General features: G+C 39.1%; 2 protein-coding genes across 6 annotated transcripts in view; one reads left to right on the top strand and one right to left on the bottom strand.

Annotated features, from left to right (window-relative positions):
- The window catches only part of METTL25 (methyltransferase like 25), a 120814-nt gene extending 117297 nt beyond the window's left edge, over nt 1-3517 (bottom strand). The window contains exon 1 of one of the 5 annotated variants that reach the window (XM_004053628.5): nt 3083-3517. In XM_004053628.5, coding sequence (XP_004053676.2) covers nt 3083-3341 — 259 coding nt within the window. In that variant the 5' untranslated portion in view covers nt 3342-3517. Of the gene's footprint in view, nt 1-2990 lie in introns of all 5 variants that reach the window. The other 4 variants (XM_055358828.2, XM_055358832.2, XM_055358833.2 and 1 more) reach the window with 4 other exon arrangements.
- Nucleotides 3447-9624, top strand: CCDC59 (coiled-coil domain containing 59). The gene is made up of 4 exons (XM_004053629.5): nt 3447-3684; nt 4646-4955; nt 7326-7425; nt 8613-9624. The coding sequence occupies exons 1-4, from the start codon at nt 3531-3533 to the stop codon at nt 8772-8774; spliced, it is 726 nt and encodes a 241-aa protein (XP_004053677.4). The 5' UTR covers nt 3447-3530; the 3' UTR covers nt 8775-9624.
- Nucleotides 9625-17015: the final 7391 nt, after the last annotated feature.

Raw genomic sequence — 17015 nt, 5'->3', positions numbered from 1 at the left:
GCGAGTTCCGGATGGGTGTGGGCTTGGCAGGCCCAGCACTCAGAGCGGCCGCCCAGCACCACTGGCCCCAGGCAGTGAGGAGCTTAGCACCCAGGACAGCAGCTGCAGAGGATGCACCAGGTCCCCCAGTAGTGCCCGCCCACCAGCGCTGCTCTTGAATTCTCACTGGGCCTCAGCTGCCTCCCCACGGGGCAGGGCTCAAGACCTGCAGCCCGCCATGCCTGAGTTCCCCCCTCCGCCCCCCGCCATGGGCTCCTGCATGGCCCAAGCCTCCCCAACGAGCACCACCTCCTGCTTCACAGTGCCTGGTCCCATCGACCGCCCAAGGGCTGAGGAGTGCAGGCGCACGGCATGAGACTGGTGGGCAGCTCCACCTGCAGCCCCAATGTGGGATCCACTAGGTGAAGCCAGCTGGGCTCCTGAGTCTAGTGGGGACTTGGATAACCTTTGTGTCTAGCTAAGGGATTGTAAATACACCAGTCAGCACCCTGTGTCTAGCTCAAGGTTTGTAAATGCACCAATGAGTGCTCTGTGTATAGCTGATCTAGTGGGGACTAGGAGAACTTTCATGTCTAGCTCAGGGATTGTAAATGCACCAATCAGCACCCTGTCAAAATGGACCAATCAGCTCTCTGTAAAACAGACCAATCAGCTCTCTGTAAAATGGACCAATCAGCAGGATGTGGGTGGGGCCAGATAAGAGAATAAAAGCAGACTGCCGGAGCCAGCAGTGACAACCCTGTGGAAGCTTTGTTTTTTCACTCCTTGCAATAAATCTTGCTGCTGCTCTCTCTTTGGGTCCACACTGCGTTTGTGAGCTGTAACACTCACCGCGAAGGTCTGCAGCTTTACTCCTGAGGCCAGCGAGACCACAAACCCACCAGGAGGAATGAACGACTCCAGACACGCCGCCTTAAGAGCTGTAACACTCACCGCGAAGGTCTGCAGCTTCACTCCTGAAGCCAGCGAGACCACGAACCCACCAGAAGGAAGAAACTCCGAACACATCCGAACATCAGAAGGAACAAACTCTGGACATGCCGCCTTTAAGAACTATAATACTCACCGAGAGGGTCTGTGGCTTCATTCTTGAAGTCAGTGAGACCAAGAACCTAAAAATTCCGGACACAAGACCATACTCCTTGTGAGTCCCTAGTGGAAATCTATTTCAGTCTCCTTACAGCTCCTTAAACATACCATGTAGGCTCCCTCATCAGGGCATTTCTGTTTCCTGTTGTCACTAAATGGACTGCTTTCCCTCCAGAGATCTTCATGGCTCGGTATTTTTCTTATCTTCTCAGAATTAGAGTCACCTCAGTGAGGTCTTGCCAGGACAACTTACTTAAAAATGCAAACATTTTCCTCTTCTTCCCCTTATTTACTCCTCCCTTATCTAGTATACTTTCTCTTACAGCACTAAAAAAGTTTCAAGTCAGATGACCCAGGTTTGAGAATCTTCCATTATCAGCTATATCCCTTGCAAATTAACTCGTTATAATTTCACAAATCGACAATAACAGAACCTATCTTGCAAGGCTGATGAAAGGTTAAAAGAGAAAATACACATGAAGACACTTAGCACACTACAGGGTATATAGTAAATATCAAATAATCCAATTATTATTAGAATATGTAAGACAATCTAACTCTACCATTCTCTGGAGACCAGGCTAAACACGTATTAAAGTCTTACACTCTAAACTTGAGAGTAGTTTCATTTTATTTATTTAAAACTAACATGAGTAACTCATTAATTCCTCCATTCAACAGATATTCATCCAGTATCTAATGTATGCCAAGTATTTTACCAAGTGCTGGGAATACATCAGTTGACAAGTCAGACAAAGACTCTGCTCCTTCGGAGTTTAAGTAAAATTGTCATATCATAAGTGCCATATATTTATTATGAGAGCAAACTGAAGCAGTGCCTAACTTTTCAATAACAATGACTTAAAAAAAAACAACAGTATTTACCAAGTGCTATTATAAGAGGTCGCTCTAGTGATGCTTTGCATTCAGAGAATGCTCAATGAATAAAGTTCACTAGTAAGGGTAAGTTTGGGAAGTCTAGAAGGAAAGTAAAAATCCCAGAAGCCTGTTGGTGTCCATCATTCTACTTCCAAAATATGCTTGCCTGAGAAGAATCTACATTTCTTGAGGGTAGGAAAAGCTTGAGCCTACAAAAATTCAACACACATATTAGGTACTTTAAAATAGCTTTTAAATGAAATAGTGAATATCCGAATACCATCCTAGTCCAAGATACAATCATCTGTTGTACTACTGAGATAGTCTCCTAACTGGCCTCTCAGCTTAAGCTTTTGCCCCACTAGTCTATTCTTCAAATAATTCACAGTTATCTTTTCAAATGTGAATTAGGTCACTATGTTGCCTAAATAATCCCAAGGGTTTCCATCACACTTAAAATCCAAAATCCTTCCAAGGCCTAGAAAGGCCTGTGCCATCTGGCCTCTGCTTGCCTCCCGTCCTGCATCTGCAGCCCCTCACGTGGCTAGAGCCAAGCCTAGCCTGCGGTTCCCACCGCCTGCAACCCCTCCCTGTGGCTCTGCAGGCTGGTGCCTTCTCATGTTCCTGACCTCCTAAATTGAGGCAGCCTCCTTACACAATCCCTACCACATTACACTGTTTTTATTTTCTACTTCATTACCACCATTTGAAATTATCTTTATTAACTGTTGAGTAATCTTCCACCACATGCTGGAATTTATAAAACCTGTGAGAGCACTGCTCCCCTAGTTTCCCTTGCGTCAATTATTATGGAATTACTAGATGAAGGAACTCCCCTGCCCTGTTTCCTGCTTTGAAGGAACTCCCCTGCCCTGTTTCCTGCTTTCTTTAAATTGCGGACATACACAAGCACCCAAAGAAAGAGTGATCCTGATTCCAAAGAACATCCCCACCCCACCCCTCAACTAATCCGACCCCTCCTCGGTTTCCCAGAGGGCCACCCCGCCTCCGCCGCCACGCACCTGGTTCTGCTGGCTTCCACCAGGGGGCTCGCTTCGCCTGCCGGGACCTTCTCCTCCGCCTCCCTTCCCGCTCTGCCTACCCCACCACCCACCTGCTTCCCACTCTGCTTCCACTAGGGGGCGCGTCTCTGAGGGCAGGGCCTCCGTCTCCGATGCTGACTTCCTCAGTGCAGCCAGCACTGTCGCCGGTGGCAAGTCGACCAGCTCCTCCCACACGGATTCTGTGTAGAAATCCACGGTATGTGCATTGGAAATGGACAGGGCATCCCTCAGGAACTGCAGCAGTCCCTGCAACTTGGCACGCAGCGTGGGCAGGTCCGGGGTCACCGGGAGAGGGCAAGAAGCCGCCATGACGCTCACCCTCCGAGGCTGTAGGTGGCGCAAACATGGCCGTGAGGGGCCAACTCGGCCCAAATTAGCATAGGCAGGCTCAGTAGAGCTCCGAGCCGGATTCCTTCTGAGCGATTGATTGCTTCGGCTTGGTGACGTATTTTGTGGGCGTCCGTCGTGGTCTTCTGATGACGCAGTTAGTCGGCTGCAATGGCGCCGGTGAGGCGGTCCGCGAAGTGGCGGCCTGGTGGTATTGAGGCGCGTGGTGAAGGGGTTTCCACTGTCGGGTACAGGAATAAGAATGTGAAACAGAAGACATGGCGGCCTAACCACCCGCAAGCCTTCGTGGGGAGCGTTCGCGAGGGTATGTAAGAAGGCATCCATTTGCAAATCCTCAGGCTTGCTAAGTTTTAGGATACAAGACTCGCTGAAGCTTGGAAGAAGGATTTAGGAAGCAGACCCGGTCCTACCTGGGGCAAGGGAATTCATGCCTGAGCCCGCTAAAGCTGTGAGCTTCGCAGAGCTCTAGATAGGAAGACGGAGCAGTGTTGCTAACTTTAATTATTTAAACGTCTTTTCTGACGTAACCCTGTATTTCATCAGAACTTTTTTCCTATATTTTTCCTGAGAAACTGAGCAGAGAGAGTCTATGACCCTGTGAACTCTTGCGCATGTAGTAAGGTAAAGGATAGACAGGAGGACAGGGCCAGAAACACTGCTCCGAATTCTTCCTTATTACAAATACCCGAGGCCCTCCAGCCTTCGCTTTAATTTGTGGTTGTGATTTTGTATTGCTGTCTGTAAGGTTCCTTAGATCCCACTTGGAATATATAAATGTTAAATTCAGTCTTCTGATAATTGCTAGCTTTTCAGACAACCATACACTGTCTTTTTCTTTCGTGTTGAAACATTTTCGAAAACATGTAGTTTGTCCAAGATAAGATACTAGATGTGGCATTTTTTTTCCTATTTTTTAAGCATTTATTGAAGGCTCAGATTAAGTGTTTTAGATGAACTAAGGAATTTGTTTTGATTTGTGAATACAGCTGTAAACTCAAGTTGTGCAACAGTCTGAACTGGTCAGTTTTTCTTTGAGATTCTTGGATTTCCGCATGACTGTTAGCCTGGTCTTTTTGCAAAGGGCCAGCTTGCTATGCAATCCATCAGCTTAAATTTGTTGCTTGAAATAATTTTTTAAAGCAAAACATAATACTAGAATCTGAATGTGATGACGTAAAAAAAGTTTTCATTTGTAATTAACAGCTCCATTCTTCGTTCAACTTCTTTTCTCTGAAAGTAATTTTGGATGATATTCCTCAATGTAGGACAAGGCTTTGCTTTTCGAAGAAAACTGAGAATACAGCAAAGTTACAAGAAATTGCTACGTAAGGAAAAGAAGGCTCAAACGTCACTGGAATCTCAATTCACAGATCGATACCCAGATAATCTGAAACATCTCTATTTAGCTGAAGAGGAAAGACATAGGAAGCAACCAAGAAAAGTCGACCATCCTTTGTCAGAACAAGTTCACCAGCCGTTGCTTGAAGAACAGTGTAGCATTGACCAGCCTTTATTTGAAGATCAGTGTAGCTTTGACCAGCCTCAGCCAGAAGAACAAAGTATTAAAACAGTAAAGTATGTATTTTCTTCATTTGAAATCCTTTAAGTGTTGTTTTATTATTTAAAAGTACTATAGGATAATTTATATAGGAATTGTATTTTTTCTTATTTAACACATTTTAGAAGTCACGGTTTAATTAGGGAAACATTTTCATGGAGGCTCTATTTTTAGCTTCAATAACTGAATTAGGCTGGTTTAGCTTAATTGACAAAGCAACGTAATGGGAATTAAGAGCTCTGGAATTTGGGTTTCTTCCTCTCAAGTACAGGTGGTAACTTGATTGGACCATATGTTATGAATATATTTTTGAAAAATAACTTCTGAGAGGTGTTATAATTTTAGTCATTAACAGTATGGGTTCTAGAGCCAGACTCAACATGTTAGTGCCCCAGTGACCTCTTCTTTAAAATGGGAAAAATAACACTATGTCCTCTTTAAATTGGGAAAGATAATACTGTAATGAATATATACTTCAGAGCTGCCATGTTGCACAGCTCCAGAATGGATTACTCACATAAACTCAGGTGTTCCTAAGGTGTTTCATGACATTGTTGTGAAGACTTAGTGAGTTAATGTATATGAAGATCTTAAAGGGTATGTATGGTACGTGGTTAGTGCTCTTGAGCGTTAGCTACTACTATTAATCTGGATTTTCTGCAGAGGACCAGAAATGGGCTGCAATTGCAAATGCACAGCTCCGTGACGCTTTGGTTTTATAAGAGTTAACTTATAAAAAACTATCGCTGCATACTTAAAGTTAAAAAACAATGCTGAAATCTAAAATTGCAAGAAGCTGGGTATTAACTTGGGAGCATAATTTTTTACTTCATTAAAACCGTATCTTTTAAAGTCGTGAGCTGTTTGCGCTAAAAATAACAGGAAATGGGACCACGGGGGGAAACGTAATTGGGGATGAAGGCAGAGACACAAAAAGTTTACTACTTTTGGTAGGGTTGATCATTATATTGTTAAATAATCAGTATAAAGTTCAGGGAAAAGATTAGCACTAGAAATGTAGATTTGAGTTATTCTCTGATAATTGAAGTAAGGAAGTTTAAATCATGAGAAAGGAAAGTAAAAAATCATGCTTTTAAAGATTATGGTTTATTTTGGGGTGGAAACGGAAAATGTTGTCATTGAAGAAGTTAAGCTTTTCAGGACTGGAGAAAGAGAAATGCAGTGACAGCTCAGTCCACAGAGAAAAGTTGTGTAGGGATTAGTCAGCTATCAAATATTGTGGTCCCCCGTTAATCTGTTTGGAAGATGTTCCAAGACCCCCAGTGGATGCCCTGAAACTGCAAATGGTACCAAACCCAGTTTCTGTCCATCGGAATGTATTTCTGTTAATGTCTTTTACTTGGGAATTTAATGCCTTTTCCATCTTAAATCACGTACTGTGGCCATAACTTTTGCAGTTTGAAGTATGACAGCAAAACTAGCCTGAATTTCTTTTTCCTTCACAATTTGATGTATGGAAGATTTTTTTTTAACCATAGATCTTAGCAACTTCAACATACGATTTTTTTTCCTTCCTTATTAAGTGAAGAACTTTTACCTTTTCACTTAAAGCAAACACTCAGAGTGGTGTACAATTTAAAACATATGAGTTGTTTATTTCTGGAATTTTTCAATTTAATATGTTTGGACCTCTGTTGACTGCAGGTAACTGAAACCGTGGAACAGGGAAACCATGGATAAGGGGTGTGCTACTGTACTATAAAGTTGAAGGTGAATAGGACTGAAAACAGGTCTCTGGATTTGTGGACTAGGCAGTCACTAGTCACTAGTCCAAAGTCACTAGTGATTAGTAGCTATTAAAATATTATATTGTAGTTACAGAGTATAGTGAAAAGTTGAATGATAGAGGAAAGTAAAGTTATTACTGAATCAAGGATGCTGAGGAAATGAATGGAATTCCAAGTAGTTGGATTAGCCTTGGCAAAAAGGACATCTTCAGAGAAGTGAGAAGTACTTAAAGATAGAACAGTTCAAAATGGTGTCTAGATCCAAGGTATGGTGATTCATGACTAGGTAGGTAAAATGGAATAGAGAGGAGGGGCTCAGAAAACTTCGAGATTAAAGTTCATATATACACATAATTTTCTTAACATCCTTAAACGACAAGTTTAATTCTTTTTTCAGTCTGGCATTTCTGTCATTCATATACTGGTTTCATTACTTTTAAAAGTTTTCTGGTTTTTTTTTTTTAACATTTTAGGATTTTTCATAGCTTTCTATATTTTTTCCTAGTTGAAATATTTCTCTAAGAATCCCCGTTTGTGCCTTTTATTTAATATATACTCTTAAAAGCTACAACTGTGTTTTTAATACCTTTTTGGACATTTTACTAATAAAGTCCTGTTTCTTCATCCCCCAATTAAAAGCTCCTTTACAATTCCAAAGAAAAATAAAAAGAAAACATCAAATCAAAAAGCACAAGAAGAATATGAACAGGTACAAGCCAAACGTGCTGCTAAGAAACAAGTAAGTTCTACTTTAAAAATATTTAGTATAGTTTTTCTTATTTATCCTAAATATATATACTATACCTGTTGTGCTTCTTGGTGCTGGGCACACAGTATTCTCTCTGTAAATATTTGTTGAATGAATAAGTAGTCTGAGCAAAGGTAGAGGATTGCATCTTATTCCAATTCCTTGCTTGTATTATCTCAAGCAATACTAGTAGGTCAAAAATAGGATTTTGAACACATTGTTTGTAGGTCAATATTGTGAACATCTGGGACAAAGTTTCTCTGAGTGTGGTCCAGGAACTTGCACTTGTTAACAAGCACCTCAAAAGATTTTTATGTATGATAAAACTTGAGAACCACTGACCTAAGAAAAATATAGATGATTTTCATAACATTACATTGAAGAAAGTAAAAGCAAAGGGGAGGTGTTAGAATAAAATACTTTTTTACTATAAAGAGGTGTTCTTGCCTGTTAAAGAAAAAAAACAAAAAAACTACTATTTTAGCTTAGCAAAAGTTAGCACTCTGTTATTTAGAAAACCAGAATTGTAGAGCAGAATTAGGCTTTTTTCAAATGAATACAGAATTACCCACAGCCTCAACAAAATTGTCATTTTGTTGCAACTGTGGTAGTTCTTGTTTTTCCATTGAAGTTTTATTAATCTGTAGCTTTAAAAAGTATAATGTGTCAGTTAAAAATACCCTAAAGATACATAATTTTACTTGTTTTTGCTTTAGAATATCTGTAATTAAGAATTCTTAACATCTAAAATGTTTTCATTGTTCTTAAGCTGGTGGCAGATTAGGAGAAAGCAGGAAAATTTCTTCATGGGAATACTGGACCAGTATTAACTAGCACAGCTTTATGCTTTTTCCAACCATCTGTCACCTTTGGAAATAGTACATCAGATGAAGTGCAGTAATGACCATTATGCTGTAAAACATTTAATGTCCTTTTAAAATTTTGTTTATATAGAGTTGGGGCTTTGTGATCATGAAAATTCTCTGTTATACCATGTGTCGTTATAATGTGAAGGCAAAGAGGGTACTTTGCTTCAATTAGGAGAAACAGTGCACATCTTGCAAAATAGAAGAGACAAACCTTAGAGTGTTTGCTTAGTAATAGCTATTTCAAGACAATTTCTGAACTGTATCTACTTGTTTGTTGCTAATGAAAGTTACATATGTTAATAATTTTAGGAATTCGAGAGGAGAAAACAGGAGAGAGAAGAAGCCCAAAGGCAGTACAAAAAGAAGAAAATGGAAGTGTTTAAAATACTGAACAAAAAGACTAAAAAGGGCCAACCAAACTTGAATGTACAAATGGAGTACCTTCTTCAAAAAATACAAGAAACATGTTAAACATTTTGTTCCTACAGGTTAAAATATCTGCTGCCTATTAGGTTCTTCTGTGACATGTGCCTCCCAGCAGTGAACTAAATTTGTCGACATAAACTGGATTGCTAAACTATGCTAAATATAAGATGTTCACATATTTTTATTATGGTAAAAAATTTTCTAAATATGTTCTACATATGTTTCTTATTTATTTGCCTCTGAAGGAAGGTTGGCCTGAAGAACTGAAAGAACCTCTTATTTTGCAAGACAGGCCCAAGCATGTAATACTTTTGTACCATATGAGATTTATATGAAATAAATTTTTTAAAAAATAAGGAATCAGAGCTATCAATGAAGCATTTCAATGAAATGTTTCAATTTAGTAAACAGTTATGTTGTTTTAAAATTTATTTTAATGATGAGGGAGGCAAAGACTCCTCTTGGACTTTTTATTTATTTTAAAAGTACATGTTACAGGGTGATGGGTGCTGAAATAAACTGCCCTCACCATATAACAAAGCGACCTTCACAAAGCAGTGAACTCAAAGTCTGATATTTATAAACATTCCCTTAAATGGAAGTACATGGCTTGTTAGTCTAAGATCTTTTAAATAATGATGGAAACCCCACAGTGTCACAGCAAGAATTAAGCTTTCCAGTTCCTATGGACCCTATACTTTAAGAACATTATCTCTGTCTCCCTTGTTGGTACCCTTGTGAGCTGAGATAAGCCACTGGGATAACTGCTTCTCATGCTTTGCAAATTGCAGAAGAATGAGAAAGGCTTGAAATATATATATAGTCATTGTAAGCAAAAAGGGCTGACCAATAATACTTGCCAAATATTGAATAAAATGTTATAAATGATAGCAAATACAGTCTGAAATTGCATTAAGATTTTAGGGAGCTCTTTCAGTCTACTAATTTATTCTGCATTTCAAGATCAGTAGAAAGTACTTAGATAACACTGAACTTCATTGCATAGAAAAACAATGCTCTAGAACTTTGCATTGCACTATATTGCGTTTAAAATAAGCAGCCCAGAAAGCCTAAATTTGGCTACATTGGTGAAGACAGCACATCATGATGGAGGATAAATTATTTCAGTAAATTGCTTTACAATTTTTGTGCATTTTCACTTCTAGACACTTAATCATGACAAAACATGGAGATCTAGTCCTTTTGAGAGAAAAGTGAAAGTCATATTCATTTTAACGACTTTGTTAAAAGCTACTTTATGCAAGGCTTATATTAAGGAGTTACCCTTTAAAATTCCAAAGTTCTTGTAGAGGAATAAATGCCAAGTAATGGTATAATAGGGGAAAAAGTAATCAGTGACAATCAGATAAAGCAAAAGGTTAAGATTTTAGTGTATCAATGAAGCACCCAGGAAGCTTTTCCTTTTTCGTTTTTTTTTTTTTTTTTTTTTAATTTTGGTGGTGGACAGTCTCCCGCCCACGCTGGAGTGCAGTGGTGTGATCATGGCTCACTGCAGCCTCGAACTGGGCTCAAGTGATCCTGCTCAGCCTCACAAGTAGCTGGGACTACATGTGCGTGCCAACACCTGGCTAACATTTTCTGTAGAGATGAGGTCTTGCCATGTTCAGCCTTGCCTGGGCTGGTTTTGAACTGGCCTCAGGGATCCTCATGGTTCAACCTTGGCCGTACAAAGTGCTGAGATTATAGGTGTGAGCCACTGTGCCTGGCCTATAGGCTTCTTAAGAGGCATGTTTGAGGACCCTACACTAAGGAATTTGGATACTGTAGATGGGCTTAGTAATGGATGTTTTAACAGGCAACCCCAGTGATTCTGCTGGGTTGCTCCTCGCCACACTTAAAAAATGTTGGACCAGGGCCTCAGAGAAGAAAGGTTTTGTTTGGTTTAAGAAATTAGAGAAAGTTTCATGTGTGCAATAGCATTTAAGGAAAGCCTTCGAGGTTAAAAAGATTAGACGTGTAAGAGCATGAGGAAAGTTATAAAGGGAAGCAAGCTTGGTATTATCTAAATATCTAATAAATAGTTAGAATATATTATTATTGATGGAGGTAATACTTCCTATCGGTTCCCTATTGTTTCCTTCCATGTGGAGAAGACACCATCATCCAAACACTCATGGTATCTTTACTTCTTGTCCCACTTGTTCCACCCAGGGGAGGTAAAGTAATAAATGATGTCTGGGAGGAGGACCTGGGCTGTCAGCAGAGTGCATGTACTCTTAATTGCTATTCTAATACTATAAGTGAAGAACAGGCTATATTGATAAATGTTAGAAGGGGGATGGATATTTTTGGAAAACATATCTAGAAATTTGTGCTATATGGGTTAGTACATCAAGAAATAAAACAGGAATAAAATTTGAAGGAGCACAACATAGAAATAGAGAGGCTTAATTGTGGCCATAGCTTATGGTTTCTGGTTTCAGACCTTAATGTATACGTAGGGAGCTTTGATCTTGGTAGTTTGTAGAGGCTTCTATCAGGGCTATTAATTTGACTTTGTAAGTGTGAAGTAGGCTTTTAGTTGCAGTTTTGGCAAGAGGCTTTAAGACTTAAGGCACATGGGATTTTGACCTAAAAGTTTAGAGTATCTTTGTCCAGAGAAATTGGTAATTTCTATAGAGACAGCGTGCAACACTGGGCTTTAAGCACATATGCGCAGGCCTCAATGAAGCAGTTTGAGTGAGGGTGATGGAGACACATTGGCTTCAGCAAAGACAGAGAATCTGGAAGTGGGGCTCACCCAAATGCTGGCCTCATGGATGTCCTCACCAGATGCCAGCCCAAGGTGAGGCTTAGCAAGCTACTGTAGTGGTGCTGGCATCAACAAAGGCACTGGCATGTGCAAGTGGTTTCATGGAGGCTACTGCAGCTTGACCTTGGCCTACATTAAATATGCATGTGTGAGCAGCAAAGGCCTCACTCATCAGATGCTGCTAACTCGACACCAGAAAACAATTTTATTCGTGGCAAGGATTTAATGATCTAAGAAGAAATATTCATAGCTATGCTAGATGTTAATGACTGTATCAGTATTTGCTACTTTTAAAGACATGTGCCTTGGTTGCAATATAAAGTTCTAGAAAAGCTCAAAATTGTCTAAATTGTTCTGAGAGTCATTGAAATGCTGTGTAAAAGAAAATTTTGAATCTGAAGATATTTGAACATACTGGGAAAAGATCAGGTCTCCTTTGACTTGGTGATTGGGACTGGACCACTCCAAATTCTATACTTGGTAACATAGCATCAGTGTTTCAGATGTCACTTTCTGAAAGAGAAGATAGAGTACCATGCTAAATGCATGGTGAAAAGTTTAACTTGTTGCTGACAAATTTCTTCCAACTTAGTTTAAGTGTGCAGCTCATGTGACTGGCATTCTGATAAGGCTAAAGCCATCACCGGTTATCCTCCTTCGTACTGATTCACGAGTTCCTGCTATAGAGTTTCTGCTACATGTAGTCTTTGGCAATAAATACTACTGAGTTTTGGGAGCATAATTTTGTACAGGATAACTGCCTTTTAAATTTGGTAGGTATAAGGCAAGTATTGTAATTATCTTGGGTGTTTTATTGACTCTCCAGACCTTTTGTAAGTTGAGGCACACCATAGAGTTGTTGAACTAATTTAACTTCTGAAGTGCCAAATGAATGTGTTGTATCCATATCCAAAAAGAGACAGCCAGGCTGCAGCTGCTGAAGGAATCCTGAGAGGCATTAAGAACATTTCTGCCTGTGAGTGAATCCAATAAGAAACTGGGAAGGGCTTTAATTTTATTAAACTTTTACCTTATTACAATGAGAGAATTTGATTCTGGATTTTGATTATTTTGGTCTTTGGACATTAACTTGAAAGGTAACTTAATATGTAGACTTAATTTTCTCCCCAGGAGTTTGATAAGAGGAAAGATTTATACTGAAAGGTGGGACATCTGCATTTTGCTGCAAATTAACATTGGGTGCTTTTTATGTATTTGGATAATTCCCATTGAGAACACTTGATTGAATCACCCATGGAGCTGATAGAGAGCCCTGTGGTGGAAATGCTACTTATGGGCCTGATGACCTTGGGTTTTACAAAAAGATTTATTGAGGTATAATTGACTGAGCATGCATAAAATGTTCAATTTGGTGACTCTTGACACATGCATATGCTCATGAAACCATCACGGCGATCAACTACCTATCACCATCACTTCCTAACGTTTCCTCATGGCCTGTTGTAGTCAATCCCAGGCAGCCACTTATCTGCTCTGTCACTAGTATGCATTTTCAAAATTTTTATATAATCAGGATCATATACTATAAACTTTTTTGTCTGGGCCTCTTTAAGTCAGCATAATTATTTGGAGATTCATCCATGTTGTTGGATTTATCAAAAGTTTGCTCCTTTGTATTGCTGAGTGTTCTATTGTATGGACATAGACAATTTGTTTATCCATTCACCTGTAGATAGGCATGATAGGCATTCTTTTTTTTTTTTTTTTTTTTTTTTTTGAGACTCAGTCTCACTCTGTTGCTCAGGCTGGAGTGCACCAGTGCATTCTCAGCTCACTGCAACCTCCACTGCCTGGGTTCATATGATTCTCCTTCCTCAGCCTCTCAAGTAGCTGAGATTACAGACGCATGCTACCACTCGTGACTAATTTTTGTATTTTTAGTGGAGACGGGGTTTTGTGATGTTGACCAGGCTGGTCACGAACTCCTGACCTCAAGTGATTAGCCCTCCTCGGCCTCCCAAAGTGCTGGAATTACAGGTGTGAGCCACCACACCTGGCCTGGCTCTTAAAAATAAAGCTACTATGAACATTTGTGTATAAGTCTTGTACGGGCATACACTTTAATTTCTCTTAGGTAACTACCTAGGAGTAGAATGACTAAGATACATGGTAGTTAGGTATTTAACATTTTTGGGAAATACGACATCTGTAAAATGACCGGGTACTGGAAAAGGAGCTTCCTGGTAAAACGGATAAGGAGCCCGTGAAGTCAAATTAGTGGTCCAACAATGACACTCCTCTAAGGACCTCAGTAACACCCCATTGTCTGCTCTGTGTTTTATCTATTTGCAGGGTCGGCCTTCCAGTTCCTAGAGGATATGCATGCTGTATTTTCTACCTTAAATTTCACCACTTTATCTCAGTCTGTTCTTCAGAGAACCAATAAAGTAACTGGGGAGGATGTCTCCAGCAAACACTGATAGGCTATGATTTTACCAGACTTGTACCTTTTCCCAGTTTCAGTTGTGTGAAACTAACTACAACTAACTTATTGCTCCAACTAACTTATTGCGACTTACTCTGTAATGGTGTTATGGAATTAAAGTACACCAGAAGGCAGCACATTGGAACAACCCAAATTACAGCAGATCCTTTGCATCTGCTGGACTCTCCTGGTGCACTGTTAGATCAGACTACTTCTAGTCTTCAGGCTAAAGATTCTACTGATGAGAGAAATATTTGCAATTGACCTAGTAAGATTCAAATAAATCCTTATAACCCCCCACCAACGTCATTCCAATATCTACACAAACCTGAAGAAATCACAGGAATAAAATCTATTATTGAGTCTTTATAAGAATAAGGACAGCCATATCTCAGTCCTTGCAATCTTCCCATATAGCCATTTAAGAAGCCTATCAGGAAAGGATACCCATTTATTCAAGAACTCAGGGTAAGCAATAAAATTATGATTTCTAGATTCCTGGTAGTTGCCAGTATGAATCTGTCTTGTCATCCAATTGCTGAAGAAGTAAATATTTATTTCATAGTGGTAGATGTATGTGCAGCATTCTTTAGTACACATGTAGATACAATTAACATTCGTTCACTATTTTTGTGGGAAAATTAACAGCATATGTGGCTATATACCGTAGTTGCTCCACCCCCCACCCAACCCTCTGCATCCCTGGTTTTGCTTTTCAAAGTTTCAGTTACGTGTGGCCAACTGCAATCCAAAAATATTAAATGGAAAATTCCAGATTCCTAAGTTTTAAATTGTATGTTGTTGTAACATGATGAAATCTCACACCATCTCATTCTGTCCTCCCTGAAATGTGAATCATATCCAGCATATCCCAGCAGTGTATGCTATCTGTCTTAGGCACTTAGTAGCCATCTGGGTTATTAGATCAAAAAATAATAATAATATGTATATAGAGTTTGGTTCTATCCATGGTTTTATGCATCCTCTAGGGGTCTTGAAACATATGTCCCACTGATAAGAGGGGTCTACTATACCACATATTGGATTTATGGACTCCTCATCAATTTGTTTTCAATCTAAACAAAATGACTTTTCTTTGAGGGTCCATTCTCACACAATATGTAGATGATATTTTGCAGTGCCCTCTTGATCTAAGTATTTCACAGAGACTCCATATTTCTTTTCAAGATTAGCTGAAAAGGGGCATAAGGAATCTAGAGAGAAGTGATTTTGCCAAGAAACTGAACAAATTATTTGAGTCATGATCTGTCAGTACATGGGTATTTTTCGTACTCCAAAACAAAGAAAATTCCATTTTACTAAAGCTCTAAATTAAAAGACAATGAAAAAATTTTTAGAATTGACTGGTTATTGCAAGCAATAAATACCTATTTTTTTAAAAGTTGCTCAGTCTTCTTATGAACTTACTATGACAACAATTCCTGAGACTTTCTCATGTGATATAAAAGTAGAAGAAGCTTTCTCATCTTTGAATTCTTCTCTTTAACAGCATCCCACTTTGGGTATCCCTAAATCATCTAAAAACCTTCTCTCTTTTGTTCAAGAAAGACAAGATGATGCATTGGGAATATTAACTCAAGAGAAGGCTGTTTATTGTCTCTCTTAGCATATCCCTTGGTTTGGTAACTAAGATCTAACCCAATTTTCATGTTTGCAGGAGGTGGCAGCAGCTGCCAAACTGGTGAAAGCTTCTGCCAATGTGGCATTTACTTTTCATTAACTCTGTGGTTTGCATGTACTGGGCAATCACTGTTACTTCTAGGCAACACTCGACATTTCTCTATCAACAACTTTTACATTCATGAAGCTGTTTTATTCTTTGTGCATCACTATTTACCATTGTACAAACTGTACTCTTATAACTGGAATTCTTCAAGATGAAGGGAAAACATGACTATAGCAATAACTCAGGAATTAAGCATACCCAGGTCAGACCTTACAAACACCTTTTTAGTTAATTCTGATTTAATATAGTTTATAGATGGGTTTTTACTTTAAAAAAATGACAATGGCATCCTCTTCTTTCTGTATCCACTGAAAATGCGGCCATTAAAGCAGCTCATTACATTGTATTCTATCTTCCCAGGTAGCTGAATTAATAGCTGTGACTAAAGCTTGTATTGTGGCAAAAGACAAAAAGAGAACAGATGTGCTTTTAAGAATTGTTCATGATTTTGGAATGTTATGAAAACTGGAAGGATTTATGACCTCTTAAGATATTTTGACTACCAGTGGAAAAATATTAATGTTTTAGTGAAAGTGATTAAAAACTCACAAGGAGATCCTAGTTATTAAGATAGAAGTGCATACGCAGATCAAAATCTGAGGGCAATGGTCTTGCAAGGTTACATGCTAAATGAGCTGCTTTTCACATCGCAGCTAAAAGGGATGCTTTAAAATGGACATCTCTCTCCACCAAACTTTCAAAAGAAGTATAGTCTCAATTTAAACTGGCTATGGTTGACTTACAGTGATTAGCTCAACCTTCTGAAAGGCAAAGTTGGGGCTCCCCTTTCCATAAAGATAGATTTTGGCAATTTTGGGATTTAGTGCCCTATAGCACCACAATCCCACCAATGAACCCAGGTCAGATTATTCTATGATTGTTCACGTTATAGAATTAAAAAAAACTACTTTTGCATTAAATAAGTAATGGTAGATAACAAGCATAATCCAGGTACATCTGTTAAGGTGAGGCATGGTTCAGTTCCTCTACTCAAGACTCTTGAGGATTTACAGATGGGCTTTATACAACTGGCTAAATCTTTAGGCTATGTATACACATTAGTTATTGTTGGTAAAAATTTCTGGCTGGATAGATGCTTTTCCTTGCCGAAGAGCTAACACTGTCACAGTTGTTAAAATATTAAACCATACATTCCCAAATGGAAATACTCATTTCATGAGAATAAGCATAAAGAAACTCTGTTAGATCTTTCCACTAACCCAGAAAATTCACTGTTAGCATTACCCCAGTCTTAAAGAGAAGTAGAATGAGTAAAGGAGACACTGAAGATGACACTGTCCAAATTTTCGTAAATATTTA

Source organism: Gorilla gorilla, chromosome 10, assembly GCF_029281585.2.
Source record: "Gorilla gorilla gorilla isolate KB3781 chromosome 10, NHGRI_mGorGor1-v2.1_pri, whole genome shotgun sequence".
NCBI classification, from domain to species: Eukaryota; Metazoa; Chordata; class Mammalia; order Primates; family Hominidae; genus Gorilla; species Gorilla gorilla.
Note: the sequence above shows the minus strand (reverse complement) of the source record. Positions and strands in the feature narration are given on the sequence as shown.